This window comes from Phyllostomus discolor, chromosome 6 (assembly GCF_004126475.2).
Source record: "Phyllostomus discolor isolate MPI-MPIP mPhyDis1 chromosome 6, mPhyDis1.pri.v3, whole genome shotgun sequence".
NCBI lineage: Eukaryota > Metazoa > Chordata > Mammalia > Chiroptera > Phyllostomidae > Phyllostomus > Phyllostomus discolor.
The window spans coordinates 49,651,860-49,679,702 of record NC_040908.2 but is presented as its reverse complement, the minus strand read 5'-3'; the positions used below and the strand labels follow the sequence as shown (position 1 = coordinate 49,679,702).

The 27,843-nt window shown below is 37.0% G+C and overlaps 2 protein-coding genes across 3 annotated transcripts in view; both read left to right on the top strand.

Moving 5' to 3' along the window:
- The window catches only part of ANXA4 (annexin A4), a 64,726-nt gene extending 61,364 nt beyond the window's left edge, over positions 1 to 3,362 (top strand). The window contains exon 13 of the mRNA XM_028516768.2: positions 3,017 to 3,362. Coding sequence (XP_028372569.1) covers positions 3,017 to 3,076 — 60 coding nt within the window. The 3' untranslated portion in view covers positions 3,077 to 3,362. The remainder of the gene's footprint in view (positions 1 to 3,016) is intronic.
- Positions 3,363 to 10,407: 7,045 nt separating this feature from the next.
- The window catches only part of GMCL1 (germ cell-less 1, spermatogenesis associated), a 57,413-nt gene continuing 39,977 nt past the window's right edge, over positions 10,408 to 27,843 (top strand). Inside the window, exons 1-4 of one of the 2 annotated variants that reach the window (XM_036028127.1) lie at positions 10,408 to 10,924; positions 22,722 to 22,845; positions 24,796 to 24,892; positions 26,024 to 26,121. In XM_036028127.1, the coding sequence (XP_035884020.1) occupies positions 10,665 to 10,924; positions 22,722 to 22,845; positions 24,796 to 24,892; positions 26,024 to 26,121 (579 nt within the window). In that variant the 5' untranslated portion in view covers positions 10,408 to 10,664. The remainder of the gene's footprint in view (positions 10,925 to 22,721; positions 22,846 to 24,795; positions 24,893 to 26,023; positions 26,122 to 27,843) is intronic. The other variant, XM_028516194.2, reaches the window with a different exon arrangement.

The following is a 27,843-nucleotide window of genomic DNA, read 5'->3' as shown; positions in this document are numbered from 1 at the left end:
ACATGGCATGGTAGTGATGAGAAATGAGTCACATCCCTAAAAATTCCTCATTTCTTGGATTTTGCTTTTTGAGGATTATGAGACCATGAATACGAAGCCTGGACCCATTTCCCTAGAAGCTGGTTTTGCCTGCACAGCAAATTTCAAATCAGGATATGATCTGTGAATTGAATATTCTGAGTCCCTCTGAGAGCTTGGAGAGGTACAACTATTGGGTGATCAGAGCTGCAGATTTTTAGGGTAGCATTGTCTGTACAGCCTATCAGGTGACTTCATTTTGCAGTGCTGAAATATAGCTAGCTGTAAATAAAATCATTTAAAGGGTAATAGATGACCATAAATGAAGTTATGGAAAAATATATTTGTGACATATAATATAGGGTTAGTATCCCTGTGTTAAGAGCTTCTACAAATCACTAAAGATAAAAAAGAAAACCCCAAAAACAAAACTGGGAAAGGATATTAAACATATACTTCATGAAAGATGGAATGGCCAATTGATTAAAAATGTTTAATCTCACTAATATTCAATGAGTTGCAAATAAAAAATAATTTTTTACCTAATGACCTTCACAAAATTTAAAGAGTTCCTAACCAGCTTTGGGAAGAGCTTGGGGAAAACTCACCATCTCTTATGGAAGGACTATAAACTCATCTAACCTTGGCAAGAACTGAATTTACACTAAGTATTTCATTTTCATTGTAGTATTATTTATGTTATTTATATTATTTTACATTATTTATATTTGAATAAATAATGTGGCATACTTTTATAGTACATAAGTAATTATATATTTTTATTTTTATTAACTCATGGGGTATGACTTAAATAAATTATGGAAAATCCATACAATGTAATATTATGCAGACACTAAAATGATGCAGTACAAATATATAGGGTGGGGAGAAAGTAGGTTTACTGTTGTGAGTATGCAAAACACAGAGTTTATTCTTATATTATTATTTATTAATTACTATATTACTTTCCATATGAACAACCGTAAGCCTACTTTTGCCCCATCTTGTATTGATTGGCCTGGGGAAACATCATTATTATAAATCAATTTATATTACATGTTTGTATATATATAAATATATGTGTGTATACACACACACACACCACTCTGGAAAAAGATTAAAAATAAGGAATACATTGTCCAATGAAAGAACACAATAGAAATATAAAATATGTAGAAAACATGAGAGAAATAAGGTAAAAATGTAAATTACAATAAAAATAAGTGAATTCTTGGGTAAGATAAAAATATAAAATCTAACTCCATGCTGTTTATAAGGAACAACTATAATACAGTGACATGTAAGAAGCATATAAAAAGGTCAAGGAAAAGAACATTTGACAATTACAAAAAAGAAAGTAAGGATTACACTATAAGTAAAAAAAAAATTTAAGAAGAAAAAGCACTGACTAGAAGAAAGTGGGTCACTTTATGCTGAGCAGGCAATGATTCACAAGAAAGATTAAATTCTCATGAAACATCAGGTGCCAAATAGTATTGCATTAAAATGTATGAATAAGAAATTTGAGGCTCCGAAAGAGGACATTAATGAAAATACTGTGCAAGGGAAACTTTCGCAGATCCCTATTTTTTGGCAGATTAATGAGGCAAAGTATAAACAAGAATATATTAAATTTGTTTTTTAACAGATGTATATTAAACTTTGAACCCTATAAACACAGATTCCATCTTTTGTAGTGCCCATGAAACACTAACAGAAATTGATCTATTAATTAGACCATAAAATTTCTATGTAGATAAAAGATGGAATGACAATGGGCCATTCCATCTTTCATGAAGTGTATGTTTAATATCCTTTCCCAGTTTTGTTTTTGGGGTTTTCTTTTTTTTCTTTAGTGATTTGTAGAATCACTTCTGGAAGGCTATTTCACAACCCATATCAAAAAGCTTAAGAAAATACATGATTATTAACCCAGTAACTCCCCTTTTATGAAAATTAATCTTGAATAAAACATAAAAAATCATAAAAATTGAACTATAATGTGCTTATTGCAAAAATTTAACTATAATATACTTATTGTACTATTTATTATAGTGCAAAATTGGAAACTATAAATATCCTACAATGGGGGGTGATCAAGTAAATTATTTTACCTATGTTCAGTGAAGTACTCGGCAATCATTGAAGAATGATGCTGTAGAAGGATATTTAATAAATTAAAATAGAGAAGTATTCAGGCTATATTAAGTAAAAAACAAGAATACAGAATACTACAGACCCATACCATAGGAAACTACATGCATAGAAAAAAAGTATGGAAGGATATATACAAACCAAAATGTTAAGAATAGTAGTCATCAGCCCTGGCTGGCATAGCTCAGTGGATTGAGCGCAGGCTGGGAACCAAAGTGTCCCAGGTTCGATTCCCAGCCAGGGTACATTCCTGGGTTGCAGGCCATAACCCCCAGCAACCGCACATTGATGTTTCTCTCTCTCTCTCTCTCTCTCCCTCCCTAAAAATAAAATAAATAAAATCTTTAAAAAAAAAAAGAAAGAAATGTCTCTTTAAAAAAAAAAAAAAAGAATAGTAGTCATCTCTAGATGGTGGAATTATGGATGAATTTTTTAAAAGATTTTATTTATTTATTTTTGGAGAGAGGGGAGGAGGGAGAAAGAGGAGAGAAACATCAATGTGTGGTTGTCTCTCACATGCCACCACTGGGGACCTGGCCCACAACCCAGGCATGTGCCCTGAATGGGAATTAAACCAGCAACCTGTTGCTTCATAGTCTGGCACTCAATCCACTGAGCCACACCAGCCTGGGAGAATTTTGGATGATTTTTATGTTCTTTTATGTCTCTGTTTTCTCCATCGAACAAGTATTAGTTTTGTAATAAAAAAAAGAACAAACGTTATTTTTAAAAACCCTGAGAAAAATTCAGACAAGCTTTACAAAGTTAACCTAGATGACTTTGAGCTGTGTATTCTATTTTAAAACCCATTTATCTGACTGTAACTTTGCTTCTTTGTCCTCAGGGTGACACATCTGGAGACTACAGGAAGGTCCTGCTTATTCTCTGCGGAGGAGATGATTAAAATAAAATCCTAGAAAGACAAGAGGATTCCCAAAACCTTGATGTTTTTTAACTTCATTTTTCTACTCTGCTATTAGCATTATCTAAGATACTTATTTCCAAATTAAAATGCCTAAAGATGCCTCCTAGGATATAGACTGCCTTATTATTCACCTATAATTATAACTCATGATGCTTTAAAGCTGTACTTGTATTTCAAAGCTTATAAAATCTAAAAGATTTAAAATTAGAAATAATAATATACTCCATGTTTTTAATAGATGTCTTCTTTATTTGTGTTTTCACAGAAATTGGAATATATTAAATTATTTCATATTTCCTTCTTGGTGAAAATCTGTTAAAATGAAGGACTGGAAGACTGTTCTAAAATCACTTTTCTTCCCTAATTTTATTTTTACAGTGGCTAGTAATTTCTTGATTTGAAATTGTGGTGAAAATCTGTTAAAATGGAGGACTAGAAGACTGTTCTAAAATCAATTTTCTTCCCTAATTTTATATTTACAGTGGCTAGTAATTTCTTGATTTGAAATTGTGAGCCTCTAGTAAGTAAGACAATCTGTCTAATTTGCCATTTCTCATAGTCATAGTTTGAAAGCATCCACAAATGTCCTTTGTTTAGGTTTTGTTGATAGCATTAGGTGATCTTTGCTGAGTTTGATGTGAGATAATTCTTCCATCATATCTTATGTTAAGATCACTTCTCTCTCCAAGTTGAAGTACACCAAAATCACCAACTTGTCTGAGCAAATCAAATTCTAACTGTGGTTATACAAATCATATGTCTGGTTACCAAACATAAATGCTGAACATTCCACAATATCATGGTTAATATCTTGATCCAGTTTGAAGATGAATATGATGCTCTGAATTTTATCTTAAATTTCTTTGTGCTAAAAATAATTTTTAAGTCATATTGGATTTTGTTGATTTGTAGTACTTTACATTTGCACTGTACCTTTCAACTTTAGAATTATTCTGAAGTGTATTTGGGTTTAATTCAAAAATTCAGTTTGTAAACATCATGGAAAAATAATTTTAATAAAACATGTAATCTTTAGAATGAGGCATATTCTTCATCTGATTTTTAAATTATTTTTTATTGATTATGCTATCACGGTTTTCCCATTTTTTTCTCCCTTTATGCCCCCTCCATCCTGCCCCCACACCCTCCAGCATTCCACCCCCTTAGTTCATGTCCATGGGTTTAACATATAAGTTCTTTGAGTCCTTTGTTTCCTATGCCATTTTTATCTCTCCCCATCTATTTTATGCCTACTAATTATGCTTCTTCTTCCCTGTATCTTTTCCCCTTATTTCCCCTTCTTACTCCCCACTGAAATCCCTCCATGTGATATTCATTTCTCTGATTCTCTTCCTGTTCTAGTTGTTTGCTTGGTTTTTGTTTTCATTGTTTTTCTTTTAGGTTCATTTGTTGATAGTTGTGAGTTTGTTGTCATTTTGCTGTTCATATTTTTTATCTTCTTTTTCTTAAATAAGTCCCTTTAACATTTCATATAATAATGGCTTGGTGATGATGAATTCCTTTAACTTGACCTTATCTGGGAAGCACTTTACCTGCCCTTCCATTCTAAATGAAAGCTTTGCTGCATAGAGAATTCTTGGATGTAGGTCCCTGCCTTTCATGACTTTGAATACTTCATTCCAGCCCCTTCTTCTATGTAAGGTTTCTTTTGAGAAACCAGCTGATAGTCTAATGGGTACTCCTTTGTAGGTGAATGCCTCCTTTCCCCTTGCGGCTTATAGGATTTTCTCTTTATATTTAACCTTGGGTAACTTAATGATGATGTGCCTTGGTGTATTCCTCTTTGGGTCCAACTTCTTTGGGACTCTCTGAGCTCCCTGGACTTCCTGGAAGTCTTTTTCCTTCCTGGAAGTCTTTTACCAGATTGGGGAAGTTTTCCTTCATTATTTGTTCAAATAAGTTTTCAATTTCTTGGTCTCCCTCGTCTCCTTCTGGCACCCCTATAATTCGGATATTGGAGTGTTTCAGGTTGTCCCAGAGGTTTGTAAGACTCTCTTCACTTTGTTGAACTCTTGTTTCTTCATTGTGTTCCCGTTAGATGTTCACTTTTTCCTTTTGTTCCAAATCATTGCTTTGAGTTCTGGTTCCCTTCCTGTCACTGTTGGTTCCCTGAATATTTTGCTTTATTTCATTTTGGGTATTTTTCATTTGTTTTTTCATTTTTTGACCAAGCTCAATCAGATCCGTGAGCATTTTGATTACCAGAGCTTTAAATTCTCCCTCAGACAGGTTGGCTATGTCCTCGTCGTGTAGTTCTCTTTCTGAGGTTATGCTCTGTTCTTTCATTTGGGCCATTTTTCTTTGTCTTGGTGCAGCTGATAAGTTGTAAGGGGGTGGAGACTTAGGTATTCACCCAAGCAGGGCAACCCTCTTTGCTGTGCTGGTGTTGCCTGCTGGGGAGGGGCCAGAAAGGGAACAATGCAGCTCACCTGCTCATTTCTAGCACACTTTCCGCACTTTCCATCAGGCTCTTGCGTGAGACTGGGAGTTTCTTCCTATGTAGCAACCACCCTAACAACTCTGAGTCTCAGTTACCTCTTAAGTCAGCCCCACCCACACAGCCTGCAGCCTTGCAGCAGCCAGCCCCACCCCCAAGGTCAGCGGGCTCAAGTGAGTTTTCTCTGCTAGCCTAGCTCTTGTGGTCAGCCACCTTACAGGTCTGGTGGTTCTGATTATTGAGTTTTTCTTTAATTCCTTGGTTGTCGAGGTTCCATGCAGTTTGATTTTTCTGGTACTTCTGGTTGTTCACTGATTTTAGATTGATTGTTATCCTCCCTTCGGTTGTGTGAGGAAGGGAAGGGTTTCTACCCATGCCTCCATCTTGGCCAGAACTCTCTTTATCTGTTTGTTTGTTTGTTTGTTTGTTTGCTTGCTTGTGAGTTTTTCATCCTGGACCCTGGAAGGAATTTTTGAAGGACTTGTATTACTCAGTTTCCATTAGGAACTACAACATTGAACAAAAATAACATATTTAACCTTATGTGAACCTACTGCTGTAAAAATAATGTTCACATATACTAAACAGTGTTACTACTTAATGATATAAAATAGTTAATTTATTCTCTGAAAATGAGTGATGCTCTCCATTTTAAGTAGAACATATTTATTAGATAAGAGTACTTGACTTCTTTGTTCTATACTATCTGTTGTATCTTGCTGGATGAAATATCTGGATTTGTTTTTCAGTTTGTTTCTACTTGCTTATTATAAGTGCTCAAGCAATTGGTGAAAACTATTTATGTCAATACTTAATAATTCTAGTTAATTATAAGAAAAAGTACTGCTGCTTTGATTCTTACCCAAAAGAGGATGGTATTTCCAAATAACTTTATTTGGTTTGGGGAGCATTACAATTTTTTGGTAGTTTATTTTTATTTTTTTAATTTTTTATTTTTAGAGAGAGGGAAATGGAAGGAGAAAGAGAGAGAGAGGAAACATGGATGTGAGAGAAAAACATCTATTGGTTTACCTTCTGTATGTGCCCTAACTGGAACTGAACCAGCAACCAAGCATGTGCCCTGACCAGGAATCAAACCAGCAACCTTTCAGTTTGTAGGGTGACACCCAACCAACTGAACCACACTGACTGAGGCATTTGTGTGTGTGTGTAGTTTTATCTTTAAATTGCACGTAACTTAACCAAAATTTTACTTATTTTTATTATATTTATAGATTATACTATTACTGTTGTCCTGATTTTTTTCTCTTTGCCCCCCCCAACCCAGCACCCCCTACTCCCTTGGCAATCCTCCTACTGTTGGTCATGTCCATGGGTCATGCCTGTAAGTTCTTGGCATCTCCATTTCCCCATGGCTACTCTGTAACTACCTATTTGTACTTCTTAATCCCCTCACCTCTTCACCCACTCTCGCCTTCTCCCCTCAATCTGGCAACCATCTGGTAATTAACTTCTTTTCTCTTGCTGCTTTTCAGAGTCTCTCTTTATCTTTAACCTTTGGCCTTTTAATTATGATGTATCCTGGTATGGGCTTTTCACATCCATCATAATTGGGACTCTGTGCTTCCTGGACTTGCATGTCTCATTTCCTCACCAATTAGGGAAGTTCTCTTTCACTATTTTTTCAGATAGATTTCTAATTTCTTGCTCTGTCTCTTCTCCTTCTGGTACACCTGTGATGCAAATGTTGGTAAGCTTGAAGTGGTCCCAGAGGCTGTTTATACTATCCTCATTTTTTTTTTATTCTTTTTCCTTCTTGTTGTTCTGATTGGTTGTTTTTCGCTTCCTTATGTTCCAAATCATTGGTTTGATTCTCGGCTTCATCCACTGTACTGTTATTTCCCTGTAAATTGTTCTTTATTTCAATTAGTGTATCCTTTGTTTCTGATTGGGTCTTTTTTATGCTGCTGGGGTCCTCACCAAGTTCCTTGAGCATCCTTATACAGAGTGTTTTGAACTCTTTGTATCATAGACACTCTGTGTCTGATAGATTGCTACTCACCATTTCATTTAGCTCTTTGTCTGGAGTTTTGATCTGTTCTTTCATTTGGGCCATGTTTCTTTGTCTCCCTGTGTTTGTTTCTATGTATTAGGTACAGCTGCTTTGATTCCATGTCTTGGTAGTGTGGCCTAATGTAGTACGTATCCTGGAGGGTCCAGTGGCACAGCTTCCCCTATAACCTAAGGGTATACTGTAGGTATACCCTTCATGTTGGCTGAGTACACCCTCCTCTTGTAGTTGAGCCTTGGTTGCTCTTGGCAGATCAGTGGGTGGGATTTACCCAGGCCAGTTAGCTGCAAGAATTGGCTATGACCACTTATCACCTTCCATGGAGGATTAGCCAAAATTTGAAAACAAATTGCATTTGTTGACTGGAAGCTTTCTAGAGGGCAATATAAAGCTGCCCTGAAGAAATGTTTGTTATATTGAACATGGGTGATATAATACAAAATGGGGCAAAAGTAGGTTCACAGTTGTGATTACATAAAACAGTTTATTCTTATATCATTCTTTATTAACTATTGTATTATTTTCCATATGAACAACTGTAAACCTACCTTTGCCCCCCACACTATGTAATTGTGACAACTTTATTTTTCTCTCCCACACCCCATTTACATTTATTTATTGGGCCTAATTCTTGTCCTGTCTTCAGATGAAAATTCAGACGGACAGAGTTATAACTCTTTAGGTCACTCTTAGGTTATAAAAAGTCCTACTGTGCAGTGACTTAAGGTCATAAAACAGTGTCATTTCCATAATTGATATGTCCAGTCAAAACTAAACTTGATTTATAGTTGTGGCTTCTTCCCTCATTCAGCTCTGGCCTACTACTAGATGTTAGGGAAGGGGTATGGTAGGCTTCTCTGTCCTCCAAGGCTTCCTTCCATACCCTACACCCCCCACTCACCGAGCCTTCAACCTAGCCAGGGTTATAGTAGAAGTGTGGACAGTAAGGGGAACAGAAAAGTTCTTACCTGACTGCTCTGGCATTGATGGTCAGTTTTGTGTGATGTTGGCAGATGTTTAAAGCTGATTTTTTGTGGACGTTCTCTTAGGTTCTTTTATCAACCCCATCACTAGGGAACTACTCATTTTTGGTTCTTTTGGCAAGGCAAATGTAGTTCTCCTTTTTCAGCCTTTAGGACTTTGATGATACCTTCAGGTTCTCTGTGCTAAAAAGGTTGTCCTTCCACCCAGGCCTCTTGTGCAGGCTCTGAGATGATCCCATGCTGTATATCTAATGGTGGCTCACACTTGCCATCCTTTGTGTTGACAAATTCTGGGCATGCAGGCTGATCCCCTTGCAGCTATCATTCTCTGCTCCTCCTTCAAGCTGCCCCAGCCAGCCTTTCTCAGTTAAGATTTCTCAGGGTAAGATTCCAGTCAATTGGGGCCCAAAACTACATATATTATTGGTGCAATCATTTCAGAGAGCAATTCAACTGCAGTTAATAAAGTTGAAAGTTCCCAGCAACTTCACTTCTGGGGATCTGCTTGGCGAATCTCTTGCATGTGGTGTACATTGCTTCTCTACAAGAGCAATAAAGTAGGAAAACTCCTAACTGCTTCAGCAAGGGAAAAAATAAACTATGGGTTAGTCACACAATGAGCAGCAAAAATAGTTTTATAGAGACTTGCCGATTGGATAAGTTTCAAAAATATAATTTTGAGGAAAGAGAAAGGTATAGAATGATAGGTATAATTCCATTTAATGACATGTCTAATTGTGCAAAAAAAAACATATTGTTAATGTGTATATGTATAAGAACATGCATGGGAATAATGTTATACACCATTCTCAACTGGTCACACTATAGGAGACAAACCAAAATGGAGAGCTTCTACCTGTCCATATTCTGTATAAAAGAATGAATCAAAGCGAGTATACTTAAGTTTTTGTTAAAATTTGTTGTCATGCCCTGGCTGGCGTAGCTCAGTGGATTGAGCTCAGGCTGCGAACCAAAGCATCGCAGGTTCGATTCCCAGTCAGAGCACATGGCCCCCAGCAACCGCACATTGATGTTTCCCTCTCTCTCTCTTTCTCTCTCTCTTCCTCCTTTCCCTCTCTAAAAAATAAATAAATAAAATCTTTTAAAAATTTGTTATCATAGTTGTGGTGGGTCCATGGGTATTTATCATATTACTCTGAGTAATTCTTTATAAATATTTTATTTAAAAAGTAGGAGGGAGCCAGGGAATGAAAGTACCGAGTCCATACCAAGGGCTGCATACTCTAGGTAGACACCTGTAATATGTATTCAACACCTGTAAATTTTGCTCTGGCCTCCAGAAGACACTTCAAGCCTTGACAGCCCCAGTTCAGACCCTATTCAGATATCCCACTGCTGCTGGGTGGAAAGGAAAGTGCAGGGATCGGTTACCATAATCCCTCTAGGAAGCATAGAGTTGATACTTAGGAATCCAAGGGCCTAGCACTCTAAAACTCACATTCTAGGTCCTCTTCCCTCAGAAAGTCAGGCTCTGCCCCCGCAGGGTGCGACCCCAGCACGTGGTGATTCCTCCACAGAAGAGCTCAAACAGTACCGTCTTTTTTTCCCCCTTACCTAGCACAAGGCCTAGTGGACATTTGGAGCTCAAATAACTTTTGCATAAAGTATGAATGAGTTGCAATTCCTGATCTAGTTAACAAACGGGGTGTGTGAAATAACGCTAAATGCTAGGTAGACCACCAAATTAAGGCGGGTATAAGATACTGGAAGACTACAACACCAGCTTGCACGCAAGAATCACCCCTCTTCCCACCGTCACGCTCCCGCCACGCACACCCACCTTTCCCCGCCCCTTCCGGAGGCTCGCCGAGCGCATGCGCCATCCGGTCCGCGCTTATTTGCGAAAGCTTGGGGCCAGGTCCTGTGTAGTCCTGAGACGCCGCGAGGAGAGACGCAGCGGGTGGGGCACTGGATGGAGGCGGTGGCGTCCGCAGCAACGGTCGGGGCTGCGGGTGAAAAAGTAGCCTTGTAGGCACCTAGAGATCGAAGCGGCAGCAGGGACTGCATGGCGGGAGACCGGGTCCGCTGGGTTCCCTGAGGTGCGCTCCCTGAAACCCCGGGGAGCCGTAGCCCATGGGATCGCTGAGCAGCCGAGTGCTGCGCCAACCGGGGCGAACCCATGCCCAGCAGGAGCCGGGTTCCAGGACTGCGGGCTCGGCCCGAAGGCCGGAGACTGGTGGTGACGCGGCCGGCCAGGGTTTCTGTTACTGCTCCGGCAGCCGCAAGCGCAAGCGGAGCAGCGGGGCCCTCTGCTACTGTCACCCCGACTCCGAGACAGAGGAGGATGAGGAGGAAGGGAATGAGCAGCAGCGTCTCCTCAACACTCCTCGAAGGTATGTGGTGGGACGCGCCTTCACCTGTTGGGTGGCTTCAGCGGCCTGGCCTGGGGACTAGCCTGGCATCCGGTGTGCTTGGGGGGTTGCTGCACTGTCCCAGCCTGTGAAAAGCGGACGTGTCCTTGACAAGGTAAAGGTAGGAGCTGTCCGATGCAGGGCGCTTGGTATTCTGGATTATAAACCACAGACGCTGCCAGGATGATGTTATGGCCCCAAGATGAGACTCAGAAACGCCAAGCCAAAGCTTGCGTCTCATTAAATCTTAGACACGACTGGCTGGCCGGCCTTCCGTGATACATCTTTGTCCTCTCTGAGTGGGTGGCAGTAGGATAAGTTGTTTTTCATCCGGCTGCCTTAAATGGTACAGACGAGTAAATTTAGTCTGAGATGGGCACTCCCATTGTCGTCCCCTCAGTGTAGCGGAAGTGATTATAGTTCTCCTTAACTGTAAAGGTGAACTTTATCAATATAGTTTACATATGTTCCTTAGTGGGAACAGTCTTTTAACGTCTCTAGTACTTGAACATACACTGTGGTATGTGCTGCAGCTTGCTTGACCTTTTTTCAAAGAGTTGAAACAACCAGGATATTTACTTGTGAACTGGAATATAGTTTCTAAGTAGGATGTGTTTTCACATAAACAATATGGTTGGTCTGTTTTCTTAAAATTTAATTGTTTTATTTTAGAAAGGGGGTAGAGAGGGAGAAAGAGAGGAAGAGAAACATCGATGTGAGAGAGAAACAGGATCAATTGTTGTTATACTGAACCCACAACCCACGCATGTGCCCGACCGGGAATCCTAGGTGACCTTTCGGTTTGTAGGCTGACACCCAACCAGTTGACTGGGGTCACATAGACTTAAATTTTTAAGTGAAATTTTAAAAATGATTTAAAATTTTTTTTGCTACACAAATGTTATATATTGTAAAATAAAAATGTTGTAGAGATCTTATGTTAATTTATTCATAAAATCTTTCATACAGTTCTGTGTAAGAATGCCCCAAAATGAACCCCCATGTCAAATTGTAACCTTTTTTGGAGAGTCAGCATAATATAGTTTTAACAGCTCATATTCTGAGGTTAGCTTGTATTCTGCACATAATAGACTTTTTTTCCTTATAAGTAAAATGGAGATACTAATAATTGCCTTATAGGGCTTCACAAATATTAGAATGCATACAATGAATAGTGCCTGGTATAGAAGCACTCAGTAAATATTATCTCCATGATGAACTGACTCTATATCATTACAAAATGCCTCTTTATCTCTGGTAATATAGTAGTATACTATCACTTTATTTTAATAATTGTTTGGAAGGTGTATCTTTTTCCATCCTTCCCTTTTTACCTGTGTCTTTATATTTAAAGTATTATCTTGTAGATAAAGTTAGGTCTTGGTTGCTTTTTAAAATATTTTGAGTCCAATAGGATAATGTCTGTTTTCTAATTAGTATTTAGGCCACTTACATTTAATATGTCATTGTTGAAATATATGTGTTAGGGTCCATTTAAAAGAAAGAAGTCACACAGTAATTTGATTGGGGAAAATTTAATTTAACTATTAACAGCAAGTAACTGGAAATTGACTTCTGAAGGCAAACTACTAAGGTAAAGAGATCTATAAAAAAGACAGAGAATATCGAAAGTAGTTACTCCTTCTAGGTCTGAGACAGAATACCTAAGGAAGGAACAAATTTGGAATAGTGCTGCCATATCCAGGCTGAGATTCTGATGTTGGAGGAGGTATGCTTGTAGCCCAGAAATAGTGAAGTTTGCTGGGATGTGGTAGGCTGAGGCTGGCAAGCATTAAGATACTGACAAAATTGGCTTGGAGGCTGCCTGGCTTACCAAGCTGAAAGTACTGTCAAGGCAAGAGGTGTCAAACTCATTTTCACGGGGGGCCACATCAGCCTAGCAGTTGCCTTCAAAGGGCCAAAATAATTTTAGGAGTGTATAATGTAACTACTCCTTAACTGTTAAGGAGTTGAAATTACATTCGGCCCTTTGAAGGCAACTGCTAGGCTGATGTGGCACCCAGTGAAAATGAATCTGACACCCCTGATCTAGGCCTTTACAGAAGTTTGCCAAACCCTGGATTATATGAGTGGACTGGAATGCAAAGTCTTTAAAGCAAACTTTTATTAGAAAGTGCACATCAGAGTTTATTATGTGTATATATCAGTGGAAGATGCCTGTCTTATTTAGCTCAGCATGGTTGAAAGGTAGAAGAAAATATTAAGGCCCTGGCTGGGAAACTGAGTTAGTTAGAGTGTTGTCCTGATATGCCAAGATCTCTAGTCAGGGAACATACAAGAAGCAACCAATGAATGCATAAATAAGTGGAACAAGTTGATGTTTCTTGCTCTCTCTCTTTAAAAGATTAATTACAAAAATATTAAGACCTAGAATTTTGGCACTGATATACTTCCTGAGGTTGTCTGGCATGCTTTCCCACTTTAACCAACTATTTCTTGAAAAGCTTTGGTTTCCATGCCCACCTTCTACCTCATACCTTTTCTCACCTGCATGTTTTACTTTACATTAACAAAATTATTAAAACTCAGCTTTTCTGCAACTAGATCTTGAGTGTTTTGTCCTTGGATTGCCTCTAAATATTGAAATCTAATAACAGTATTTGCTCTTATAACTATGTAAATAATGTTCACTCCAGAGTCAAGTAGTATGCTAGGACCATAAATCATACTTTATGGGCCCAATGTCACAACTCTCACCCCCTGTTTTTCTCTTGCAGAAATTTTCTAACCTCATAGTCAAATGGAATCTCTTTCTTATATTCCATGAAGTGCATTAAGTCACACCCTGTTTTCATGTGTTATCTTATTGAGAAAAAGCCTTTATTTATTGCTTTATTTTTCTGGAGCTTCTTTCTGTTTTTAAAATTATATTTTATTGTTGATGACATCACAGTTGTCCCAATTTTTTTTCCTATGCTCCCTTATACCCATCCACACCCCCACTCCATCAGGCAATCACCATACCATTGTCCATTTTCCTGCATATATGTTCTTCGGCTACTCTGTTCCCTATGCTGTACTTTACATCCCCATGACTATTATGTAATTACCATTTTGTACTTCTTAATCCCTTCACCTTTTTCACCCATCCCCCCATCCCCTTCCATCTGCCATCCATCAAAACGTTCTCTGTATCTATGATTCCATTTCTGTTCTCTTTGTTTATTTTGTTTTTTAGGTTAAATTGTTGATAGATATGTATTTATTGCCATTTTATTATTCATAGTTTTTATATTCTTCTTCTTAAAGAAGACCCTTCAACATTTCATATAATACTGATTTAGATTAAAAAACTATGGTACATTTGCACAATGGGATTCTATGCAGCAGAAAGAAAGAAGGAGCTCCTACCCTTTGTGACAGCATGGATGGAACTGGAAAGCATTATGCTAAATGAAGTAAGCCAGGCAGTAAAAGACAAATACCATATGATCTCACCTTTAACAGGAACCTAATCAACAAAACAAACAAGCAAGAAAAATATAACCAAAGACACTGAAATAGAGAACAGGCTGACAGTGACCAGAGGGGAGAGGGGAGGAAATTTCAGGGGAAAAGGGGAAGGGTTTGCAGGAACAAGTTTAAAGGACACATGGACAATAACAAGGGGGGGTGGAAATAGGAGTGAGGTAGGGAGGGCTGTGGGGGTGGGCTGGGATGGTGGTAAAAGGCAGAAAACTATACTTAAACAACAATTAAAATTAAATTTAAAAAAAAATACTGATTTGTTATAATGAACTCCTTTAGCTTTTTGTCTGGGAAGCTCTTTATTCCATTCTTTGATTCTAAATGATAGCTTTGGTGGGTAGAGTAATCTTGGTTGCAGGTCCTTGCTTTTCATCACCTTGAATATTTCTTGCCAATGCCTTCTAGGCTGCAAAGTTTCTTTTGAGAAAGCAGCTAATAGTCTTATGGGAATTCCCCTGTAGGAAACTAACTGCTTTTTTCTTGCTGCTTTTAAAATTCTTTGTTTTTAACTGTTTGCATTTTAATTATGATGTGTCTTGGAGTGGGCCTCTTTGTATCCATCTTGTTTGGGACTCTCTGTGCTTCCTAAACTTGCCTGTTTCCTTCACCAAGTTAGGAATGTTTTCTTTCATTATTTTTTCAAATAGGTTTTCAGTTTCTTGCTTTTTCTCTTCTGCTTCTGGCACCCCTATGATGCAAATGTTGGTGTGCTTGAAGTTGTCCCACAGGCTCCTTACACTATCCTCATTTTCTTTTTATTCCTTTTTCTTCTTGCTGTTCTGATTGGTTATTTTTTGCTTCCTTATGTTCCAAATATCTGATTTGATTCTTGTTTTCATCCACTCTACTGTTGATTCCCTGTAAATTGTTCTTTATTTCAGTTAGTATATCATTCATCTCTGACTGGATCTTTTTTATATTGCTGAGGTCCTCACTAAGTTCCTTGAGCATCCTTATAACCACTGTTTTGAACTCTGACTCTGATAGATTGCTTATCTCCATTGAGTTTATTTCTTTTCCTGAAGTTTTGATCTGTTTTTTTTTTTTTTTTTTTCATTTGGGTCACATTTCTTTGTCTCCTCATTTTGGCAGCCTCCCTGTATTTGTTTTTATATACTATATAGAGCTACTATGTCTCCCAGGCTTGATAGAGTAGCTTAATGTAGTAGATATCCTGTCAGGCCCAGTGGCACAGCCTCCCCTGTTACTCAAGCTGGGTACTTAATGTGCACCCACTGTGGGGCTCTGTAAACTCTCCTGTTGTAGTTGAGCCTTGATTGCTGTTGGCACATCCAGTTTCAGCCATTGCCTGTGTTCTGTTCAGGGTTACACAGCATTAGCTATAAAGCAGTCTGCAGATGGCCACTACTTGTGCCGGGCTTAGAGATGCCCAGAAGAGACCAAGCTGTGAACTAAGGCTGGCTTCTGCTAGGGCCAAGCCTAGGGCAACTTAGCGAAAGGTTTGCTTGTTTGAGAGAACTTAAGAAATTCTGAAGCATGGTATGACAAGCCATTCATATGGAAAAGCCACTGGAAACAGCTTGGGTGAACCTGAAAGTTGGGTGGGGCAGGGCCTCAGGGAATCACCAAGGTGGGTCAAACAGTATGAGGCAGGTTAATAGAGTCTCAGATACGGCTCTGTGCCTTTGTGGGAGGAGGGCTCAGAAAACGAACAATGTCCTCTGCTACCATTTCTTTCTGGGAGAAAGCTGCCCCCTCATCTCTCACCCTGATGCTGGACAATTCATTTCCTTCCTGTATGTCCCTGATGCCTCTCATATCTGCTGCCTTGGTTCTGGAGCTCAGAAAGAATGAGTTCAAGTAAGTCTGTGTGAGTCCTTTAAGAGGAACTACCTGAAACTTGAGCAGTTTGTCTTCCACAGCCTCAATCCCCACTGATTTTTATAGCCAGAAGTTATGGAGATTTACCTTCCTGGCACTGGGACCCTGGGCTGGGGGACCTGATGTGGGTCTGGGATCCCTTGATACTGAGATATTCCTCCTGATTTTTATTCAGTACACATGAGTATGGTACCAGCCCATTCCTTGTCTCTGCTCCTTCTCCCAGTCTCAGTGTAGTTTCTTTTTTAACTCCATAGTTGTAGGGCTTCCATTCAGCTTAATTTCTGATGGTTCTGAATGATGGTTGTTCTGCAGTTTGGTTGTAATTTTGATGCGGTTGTGTGAGGAGGTTGCATGTTTACCTATACCACCATCTTGACTGGAAGTCTTCTTCCTGGAGTTTCTGTCTCTTCCCACCTATATCCCTTTTGTTGACAAAAGAATACCATATTTTGTCATGTGTAATGCACTCCCATATATAATACACACCCATGTTTTTGTCCCAAACTTTGAGGAAAAAAATCTTTCAGTTTAACTTTTTAATTCAATTATTTATTTATATTTAGCCCTGGCTGGTGTAGCTCAGCAGATTGAGTGTGGGCCTGTGAATCAAAGGGTTGCCGGTTCAATTCCCAATCAGGGCACATGCCTGGGTTGCAGGCCAGGTCCCTAGATGGGGCCACATGAGAGGCAACCACACATGATGTTTCTCTTCCTCTCTTTCACTTTCCCTTCCCCTCTCTCTAAAAATAAGTAAAATAAAAAATATATTTATTTATATTTAGATACTTGTTTTTTGTATTATAAGGGAATTTCAGCATTTATTTTTGAATATACTATGATACAAGAAACTTTATGTAACATATAATTACAAAACACAAGAACAGATACAAGGTACAAGAATTTTATCTATAGATATGGAATTATATTACCTATGTATAATGTGCATCCATATTTTCCCTAAAAAATTTGGGCACAAAAGTGCATATTATGCATGGCAAAATACAGTTATATTCCTTCACCATATCTTCAGGTTTGTCTATCTTTCCAAACATGCCTGCGTGGATTCCTTCTACTGCAACCCCAAAGCTTCCCTCTTGGGCCCCTCCATCCTCCTTTTCCAATCTGGATCCATTGCTTTCTAGGTCTGCATTTGTCCTAGGACTTACTTTTACTCCATCTCTGGATTGGGGCCACTGTTTTCTGTAGCCTGTATTTTTTTCTTTCTCACTCATTTACTGCATGCTGAAATGTTTTCTTTTTTTTTTAAGATTTTATTTATTTATTTTTAGAGAGGGAAGGGAGGGAGAAAGAGAGAGAGAGAGAAACATCAATGTCCGGTTGCTGGGGGTCATGGCCTGCAACCCAGGTATGTTCCCTGACTGGGAATCAAACCTGCGACACCTTGGTTCCCAGCCCGAGCTCAATCCACTGAGCTCCGCCAGCCAGGGCTTGAAATATTTTCTTAAAAATGGGTGTAAAAGAAGGTAATTTGTGCTTATCTGAATGTAAATTTAGTCTCTTGCACATGTAATCTAAAGTAACTTTTCAAGTCTTTGATTATGTTACTTCGTGGTCTTCACATAGTTCACAGTGGTTATGAGAAATTTGACGCTGGTCTAATTTTCTTTTTTAAAATAAAAATATTTTATAATTTTTTAGAGGGAGGGGAAGAGAGGGAGAAAGAGCAACATCGACATGTGAGAGAAATGTCACTCAGTTGCCTCTCACATATGCCCCAGCCAGGGACCATGCCCGCAACCCAGTCATGTGCCCTGACCAGGAATCAAACCTATGACTTTTTGTTTTGCTGGATGATGCTCAACCAACTGAGCTACACTGCTCAAGGCTAATTTTCTTTTCTGTTTAGGTGACCATTTTTTTTCTTTCTGGAACTTTTGTAATTTTTTTTGTTTTGGGATTTACCTAATGTTCTAAGTTAATAGTCTTAGTACTGGCATATCCTTTTTAAATTTTTGTTACAATCTTATTTTAGTTGGAAGAAACTGTTTTTAATTAATTTCTTCCATAATTTTCTTTCTTCTGTTATTTTTGTTTTATTTCTTGGATCCCTTTTTATTGGATTTGGGGTTTCTTGGATTACACCTTTTTCTCTCTCTTTTTTTTTTATCATTCTAGCTCTTTTTTGCTTTTATATTCTGAGAAATTTCCTTAATTTTATCATTCATCCTTATGGCTTTTTAATCTCAGCAACCATATTTTGGGTGTCTAAGCTCTTTTCTTGTTCTGCATAATGCTTTATCATAGCATCCTGTTATTTTATAAAGATAATATTCTCAATCTCTAAGTGTATTCATTAGAGTATTTTGTTTTTAAGTTTTCTTTTCCCTGAATTATATTTCCTCCAGTTGGGTGATCCTTGGTTGTTTGCTTATATTTAAGAATAACTGCTCTGCATGTATGTGTGTATGTGTTAATTGAGTAAATAGATCTGATTCTACAAAGCCTCCCCTTTGAGTAGGAAGACTGACTGCTAAATTGGATATGGGTGGGGCATGCTTTGTTTTAGAGCGGAGATTCCCAAACTTTGTTTACAGTACCCTTGGTGTCTCAGTAATTTTCTTTTTTTTATTTTATTATATACATTTTTAAATTCTGTTTGAACTTTTAGAGGATTTTAAAAATTTATGCATTAATGTGGAAAAGTGGCTTTTTAAAAATATATTTTATTATTGTTTATATTTTATTATTATTTATTTTATTGATTATGCTATTACAGTTGTCTCATTTTCCCCCCTTTATTGCCCTCCACCCTGCACACCCCCTCCCACCCATATTCCCCACCTTTAGCTCATGTCCATGGGTCATACATATAAGTTCTTTGTCTTCTACATGTCCTATACTATTCTTAACCTCCCCCTGTCTATTTTCTATGTAACATTTATGCTACTTATTCTCTGTACCTTTTAGCCCTCTGTCCACCCCCCACTCCTCCACTGATAACCCTCCATGTGATCTCTATTTCTCTGATTCTGTTCCTGTTCTAGTTGTTTGTTTTTGTTTTAAGTGTGGTTATTAATAGCTATGAGTTTGTTGTCACTTTACTGATTTTTAAAATCAGAAAAATCTTTAGAAGATTTTTAATCTTCTTTTGCATAGATAAATCCCTTTAACATTTCATACAATAGGGGCTGGGTGATGATGAACTCCTTTAACTTGACCTTATCTGAGAAGCACTTTATCTGCCCTTCCATTCTAAATGATAGCTTTGCAGGACAGAGCAACCTTGGATGTAGGTCCTTGCCTTTCATGACTTTGAATACTTCTTTCCAGCCACTTTTTGTATGTAAGGTTTCTTTTGAGAAATCAGATAACAGTCTTATGGGAATTCCTTTGTAGGTAACTGTCTCCTTTTCTCTTGCTGCTTTTAAGATTCTCTCCTTATCTTAAATCTTGGATAATGTAATTATGATGTTCCTTGGTGTGTTCCTCGTTGGGTCCAACTTCTTTGGGACTCTCTGAGTTTCCTGGACTTCCTGAAAGTCTATTTCCTTTGCCAAATTGGGAAAGTTTTCCTTCATTATTTGTTCAAGTAAGTTTTCAATTTCTTAGTCTTCCTCTTCTCCTTCTGGCACTCCTACGATTCTGATGTTGGAATGTTTAAAGATGTCCTGAAGGTTCCTAAGCCTCTCCTCATTTTTTTTGAATTCTTGTTTCTTCATTCTTTTCTGGTTGAATGTTTCTTTCTTCCTTCTCGTCCACACCATTGATTTGAGTCCCGGTTTCATTCCCATCACTATTGGTTCCCTGTGCATTTTCCTTTATTTCACTTATCATAACCTTCATTTTTTCCTCTAATTTGTGACCATATTCAACCAATCCTGTGAGTGTCCTGATAACCAGTGTTTTGAACTGTGCATCTGATAGGTTGGCTATCTATTCATCACTTAGTTATATTTTTTTCTGGAGCTTTGTATGTTCTTTCATTTGGGGCCCCCCCTTTTTTTTTTTTGTCTCTGCGCACTTGTTACATAATAAGGGGTGGAGCCTTAGGTGTTCACCAGGGTGGGGCAACCCACCTCACTGCCTTGTGATGCTGTATGTCAGGGAGGGGTCCAAGAGGGAACAGTGCTGCTTGCTACGCTCTCTGCTGGTTTTCAGCCATTTCCCCTGCTACCCACAAGCAAATTTGGCCCCTCTGCTGCTGATTCCTGGGTGGGTGGGTTTGTGTACATTCTAGGACCCTGTGGATCTCTCCAATGAACTCTCCTGTGAGGCTGGGAGTTTCTCTCACTGGCACCTCAGCCCGCACAGGTGTTTTCAATCAAGGGTTTGAGGCTTTATTTCCCCACACTGGAACCCTGGGTTGTGCAGTTTGTCTCGTGCCCCAGTTGTTCCTCCTGGTCTACCTGCACGCAAATGTGGGACCACCCAGTCCAAAATCCACCTCACCAAGAGTCCTCTCTGCCCAGCTGCTCATCTCCACCCCTGCTACCCGTCTGGACGAATGTTTCTTCTTTAACTCCTTGGTTGTCGGACTTCCATACTGTTTGATTTTCTGTCGGTACTGGTTGTCTTTTGTTTTTAAATTGTTGTCCTTCTTGTGGTTGTGTGAGGAGGCACAGTGTATCTACTTATGCCTCCATCTTAACCAGAAGTCCTCTCACTAATTTTCTTCATGGCACCTTGGGTCCTAAAGAAATACCTCGTAGTTTTATCCAACCAACTTAATAGTAGTAGACTATATGATATCTGAAAAATATTGCTGTGTTTCCTTCAAATTTAGAATATTCCACATACCTACCTGAGTTTGCTGTGGTGCTCTAGGTGCTTTGACATATAGTATGGGGACCATGATTTAGGGTGAATAGGTTGGAACCTATCAGGCTACAGATTCTTCATATGCCAGAAGAAGGATTGCTTTGTCTGAGGCACCAATACCTATAAAGTCAGATCTTTTTGATGATTTGCTTTTTTTCTTTCTAGAAGATCCTTGGAATCTTTATACCTTAGTTATCTGTACTCTGTGTTCATAGAGAATGGAGAAGGCCTTTAAGGGAACAAGTTTCCCATTTTCTGCCTCACTTTCTACTTTTACCTTTTGTTTCCCCTGAGACCTCATCCTCCCAACATACCCCTACAAACATATACACAGGTTCTGAAGGGCAAATGGGCTTCTGTCTCCATCCTAGAACTTCATGATATATTTTGGATGTAGCTTTCAATGCTCTTTTCCATTCATCTATTTTCTAACTTTCAGATTCATAGAGTTCTCTCAGCAGGAAATAACCCCACCCTCCCTTTTTTTTTTTTTTTTTTTTTTTTTTTTTTTGCTGTTGTGGACTTACTCCTTTCTGTACTTTTAATCTTTTAATGTAAGTCGGGGAGGGTGCTACCAGGTACTGGAAACTTTATAGTGTCATTTATTTCTCACAGTAACCCACTGAAGTGGGTACTATTGGTACCCTCTTTACATCTGGGGTAATTGAGCTGTGGTGAAGCTGGGACTCAAACCCCAGTATGTCTACCACCAAAGCAGGTGCTATTTTTACTGTCTTTTGGGAAGAGATGTTAAATATACTGGTTCAAGACACTATCTGAAACAATTATTTCATTTTTTAAAAGACTAAAAATTTTTAACTACCAGGAAAGCTCTCAGGCTTGGCCAGGAATATAAAAGATATGGATCATCCTCTATCTACGGCTTTTCTTATCTACTGGATCGCCTTATGCAATGATTATCAAACTTAAAAAAACTTCTTTGTTTAAATTAAATCTTATGCAGAATTCCAAGATGTTAGCAGATAGAGTGTGTGATGCTGCCCTGGTTGAAGTTAGGTGGGATGCCCAGCATTTACTTCTCAGCTCTCCCTGGTAGCCACTTTCCCATTGAACGTAGTTTTGAGAACCTTTGGTGTAAGGTTGAGAACCAATTGTCAATTGGGGGGCAGGGAGGAGGGAGGACATTTTAACTAGTTTTTAGAATAGTTTGATACCAAACTAACGTTAAATGTAAGTTATTTTTAAAATTACCTAGGCAGGTGAAATTTTTACTCATGTTCTTCATTTTGTAATTCTATCGCAGTATTATTGTTGTTGCTTTGAAACCCTTCACAGTGCAGATTTCTAAAAGGAAATAAGGAAAAATCACTCTGACTTCTCTTAATTTATTGAATGGGTAATTGACTTCATTCAAAAATCGAAAGTTGTATAAAGATGTGAAAGGTCTCCCTCTCATGCTTCTTCCTCCATCTATCCTCTATTACCCCTTTTGGGAATGGATTACCTCAGAAATAACCACTACTATTCATTTTTAAATTAATTCTTCTGTACATGAGCAAATTTAAATATGTCATATCCCTCTGTCCTTTTACACAGGTTGACTCTACTTAATAGAAATTGAACAAAAGGAATATTTTGAATTATATGTAAAATCAGTAAAAAGTTCAGTTGTACACATATGTAACACCTCCATTTCTTTTAACAGGAAAAAATTAAAGAGTACATCCAAATATATTTATCAAACATTATTTTTGAATGGTGAAAATAGTGACATTAAGATTTGCGCTCTAGGAGAAGAGTGGAGCTTACACAAAATATATTTATGTCAAGTAAGTATTTTTCTTTTTGAATAACCAAGGTAGTCATTTAAAAAAACTCAAACTCCTTTAAGTCATGTTCTTTATATTTGCATTTTACAATAATCTTTCATATGAGTAGTGGTTAAGCCCTAGCATCTGATTAAAAGTTTTGTTTTATTAGAAATATAGCAAACATTGTTAGTGAAAACTTAGTTTGGTCTAGGAAAATAGATTTTGAATTTTCATTGTCATACTACCATAGCAATCGATACCTTTTTGTCATTACTTCAGTTAGGTGCTAATTTTGGTGCCTTCTGTTGACAAAAGGGAAAAAATTATGGGAAAAAATGTTTAACAGTAAAGTTAAGGTTGCCAAATTTGTTTAATATGTAAATGATTATTTAATTGGGTGAATTCAGATGCAATGTTGCTCTATAGTTAAAGTTGAAAGTTCTTGACACTTACCCTTCCTTCTATCCTGGAAAATGCAGTTAAATTAAAGACAACATTTTAAAAAAGTTTATAGACTTATTTAGCTGATACACCTATTTGATTTCTGTGCTGATAATATTACTATCTGCCACCCCATTTTAAAGATTCAAAACTTTCTAACTAAAATAAATATTACTCTAATAGCTCAAATATTTTATTTCTTCATCAAATCTGTCTTTTCTTCAAATCATTGTTCTAGGCACTGGGAATAGAGCAGTGAACAATTCAGTTCTTATCCTGTGGAGCTTAATATTTTTCCCTCTCTTTTTCACCATTTGACAATAATTACTGGTAAGACAGTATAGTTTAAGATTTTTTTAGTAGAAATAGTTGAAAGAAAATTTCCTCTAACATTTTAACTACAGTTTTTTAATTTAATTTTTTGAACACTTTTATTTTGCCTTAAAGTATATAGCCTAGAGAATATGTCAGAATATTGGTTTCAACTTGAGGAAATAGTCCATATCTTTCTTTTCAATCTCTCAAAAGCAGTTTTGTGAATTTAAGGATGAAATGCCTCTTTCCCTCTCAGGAGAAACTGGATTGATAATAGTGCAAGCCACATGCTAAACTATAAGCCCCCTGAGGGCAGAAACTGTATGTTTTATTTACTGCTATGTTCATAGTGCCTTGTCTATACTAAGTACTCAGAAAAAAAATTATTTTTTTTCTGGTATAAATATGTTTTATTTTTACTTTTTTAATTTTATTTTAATTGTTGTTGCAGTACAATTTTCTATCTTTTACTCCCATCCCAACACACCCACCCAGCCAGAAAAAATTTTTAAATAAATTAGTTCATATTTGATCTATTCCAAAGTAATTCTGTGAGAGGTGCTATCCAGTAAGTAACTAAAGACTGCATCTATTCTGGAACCTTTCCAAGAATTCAGGTTCATTCTTGAATTTTCTGATTAAATAAAACTAAACTTTGGCTTTTCCCTAGTTTCTTGGGAATCATCCTGTTAGTATTGGCTTGGGACTGGTCTGACCCTTTTTACAGCCACTGAGGTACAATAGGATTTAACAGTTTGAGGGTTTTTAGTCTGTTCCCTTCCTTTGGTACATTTTCATTTGTCCACTTTGTGTGTTGTCATATGTTTATACAAGATACTTAAATGGATATATAACATAGTTTCTAAGTTTGAATTTAGAATGTCATTGATAAGGAAACATACATGAAATATGCCCAGAAATTGTTTCTAAGTAAAAAGCTTATGAAGTTCAACTGTATTACTGTATAGGAATTCAGTTCAGATAGTGATATGAGAATTTGGTTTAGTTTTCATTAAATTAGTACTAAACTGAAAATATTTTGAAATACCTAAAGTGTCCTCATCTCAATTTCTGTTCTCCTTGACAATTCTTTATCTCTTGAAATATGACAGATTAGTTTTGATAAAATGGTAGGCTTAACATTAAAAATAGGGAAATAATTTGGAAGACGCAGAAAGTAATGCATAATTGTTTTGTTTTGTTTTTTTTAAGTCTGGCTACTTTTCTAGTATGTTCAGTGGTTCTTGGAAAGAATCTGGCATGAATACTATTGAATTGGAGATTCCTGACCAGAATATTGATGTAGAAGGTAAGTACCACCATAATTATTACTATTATGCAAAATAATGAAAACATAATCTTTTTATTCTTTTGGTAGAAAATAAATACTTTCTTCTAACTTTGGAAAGTTAGAAGAAATGTATATTGATTTACTCCGTAGTTTATCAGTTCTGTTCTACTTGTCTCTAATCTTTTTAGTCACATGGGCCATATTAATCTTTTTGCTTATGTTTGTAAATATATCTGCGTGGTATATGAAGGATGTAGGGTGTAGGAAGGAAAAGTATGACTATTTATTTTAATTACTTTTTTTAATAAAAAAGCTGGAAATAATATTCATTGATTATTCCCTATATATGAAGACCTTTTATGGAAACAAAAGGATATGAATTATATGATCAGTGTTGATTTAGCACTATAAAGTTTCTTAGATGAGGAAGCTGAGGTCCAGAGGATTTAAGGGGCTTATTTTATGTTTCAGAGCAGTTTAATAAGCCTAGATTAAACGATAGTACTCCTAATTGCTATTACAGTGCTCTTTCTTCTCCCCTCTTTGATAGCCCAAGTTGAAGTACCCAGTACTCACCGCAGACAAAGAAAAAAGTTAAGAATATTTATAAAGCAAACCATGTGGGACATAGATACAAGTATAGTGGAGAGCAGGATGGACAGGCTTAGATAGCTCTGGTGGCTGGGTGAGAGTGTGACATGGATAAGACCACGAGCTGTTCCACACTTGCTAGTGGTGAAGCACTGGAAGCATCAGGGTTAAGATTATCATTATGTCTGTACTTATACTTAAAAATTGGTCTACCCAGGGGTGTCTTTTAAAACTTTTCCCAAGGGTGCCTGAATTCTGACCACCAATTAATATATCAAGATTAGATCTAGAAGAATCTAGCTTGATTTAGTAAAATAAATGGAAATTTATAACATTAGCATAACTAATGTTATTAGTATAACATTAAATTAGTATCATTAATCAGTAAATCATTATTAGCATTTTAATTAGTGATATGTGTCTTATCTTTTAAGTACATACTAGACATATGTATCTTCATACATATGTCTTAGTGTATGAAGATAGTCATTGTTATTTTTGTAATACTCTTATAGATATAATTGTTATTTCCTTCTACTCGTGTCCTTTTGCCTTCAGCACTACAGGTTGCATTTGGGTCACTGTATCGAGATGATGTTTTAATAAAGCCCAGTCGAGTTGTTGCCATTCTGGCAGCAGCTTGTATGCTACAGTTGGTAAGTATGCACATTATTCAAAGAAAGTATCATTGTTATATCTTTGTTTCAAAATATCTATTCCAAAAATAAAAATTTAGCTTTTTACAATTTTTAAAATAAAAATGAATTATATAAATATGCCATTTGTGACATTATCTAAAATGCTTGACCAAAAGCAGTTGATTACAACTGAAGAGGTCATGATGTATATGTAAAATGAATGCAAGCTATTTCTATATAGACATCTAAGAATGACCATAATGTGGAAAAAAATTTACTTGTCTAAGTCGATTTATAGATTTCTATTTATTAATGACTTATTTTGACTGTTATAAAGCAGATAGCTTATAATTACTAATTCATTTAGTAATGAACTGTAATTCATTTAGTTCAAGGGTTCAAAAACATCAAGTGATTATAATGTAAACTTTTTCCTAATTATGAAATAACTGTATAAATATACATGACCTATTGGTAGAAGGACAGATTTGTTTATTTAATAGAAGTATATTAAGCAATGTGCCAAATCAGGTAAAAAGATCCAAAGATAAATTAAAATATTGTCCCCACCTTTAAGAAGAAGGCTCCCAATATATGTCAAGTGGGAGAGGGAGGCTTGATATGCAGACCCAAAGGTAATGCCAGAGCTGTCCAATATTATAGGAACAATAATAAATATCTTATAGGATTTTGTGGATGCACAAAGTGGTCATTTCAACCTGGTGGTGTTAAAGAAAGAAATTATGTTTGAGGCTGAGTCTTGAAAACAAAAAAAATGTATTTCTTTTGCAAAGTAAAAGAGAGGGGAAGGAGAGCACTTCAGATATTAAACTAAGATCTAGTGGTGTGAAACTGTGGAGAATTAGAGAATCTGAGCGGAACATGGCTCTAGCATAGAACATAAGAAAGGTAGGAGAGAGGGAGGCAGAGGCCAGATCATGAAAGTCCTCTATACCTTTTAAAAAGCTTGAACTTTATGTTTGAGTACTTCTGGAAGATTGTAGTTGGGAGAAAGACAAAGTTACGTTTTGGAAAGAAAGCTTCAGAAACAATGTGAAGGATGCATTGAAGGGAATATGAGTATAAAACCTACTGTAATAATCCAAAGAGGGTCTAAATTAGGGTTGTAAAGTTAAGAACGGAGAGGAAAAACTGAATACCAGAGAGATCAAACAGGGATAATCCACTGGGCTTAGTGACAAAGAAGATGTTAAGGGGAAAGGGGAGGAGAGTCTAGAATGAATTTCAGGTAAGTTTAAAATCCTAATAGAGTCAACGATTTATTTTGGTCTTTAACAAAAGTTAATTTCCTTTTATGTGGCATTTGTATACTGATTTATTTGAAATTAGTTAATAGCTTGCTAAATGTACTTAGTTGAGGATGTTTGATTTTTAAAATGTTTTGATCCTTACAATTCTTATTTCCATTAAGTATACTTTATTTGCTAACTTTAGTCCTTTTTTGGTTTTATTCTAAATCCACTTTCTGTGTTATCTTTATGACTTAACTATTTAACCTAATAATACACCTGCATGAATATATTTCAGAAACTTGAGTAAAAAGTGACAGTATTCTCTCCATATATTGAATAAAGTTTGTTTTAAATCTTCTGTGTAAACATTTCAGATTAAAATTTCAATGTAAGTTTAAAACAATAATATATTCAATTTAGGTGCATCAGATATTGATTAAATATTTTAAACTTCAGTAAACACTCTCTGATGATTCATAGGTTACTT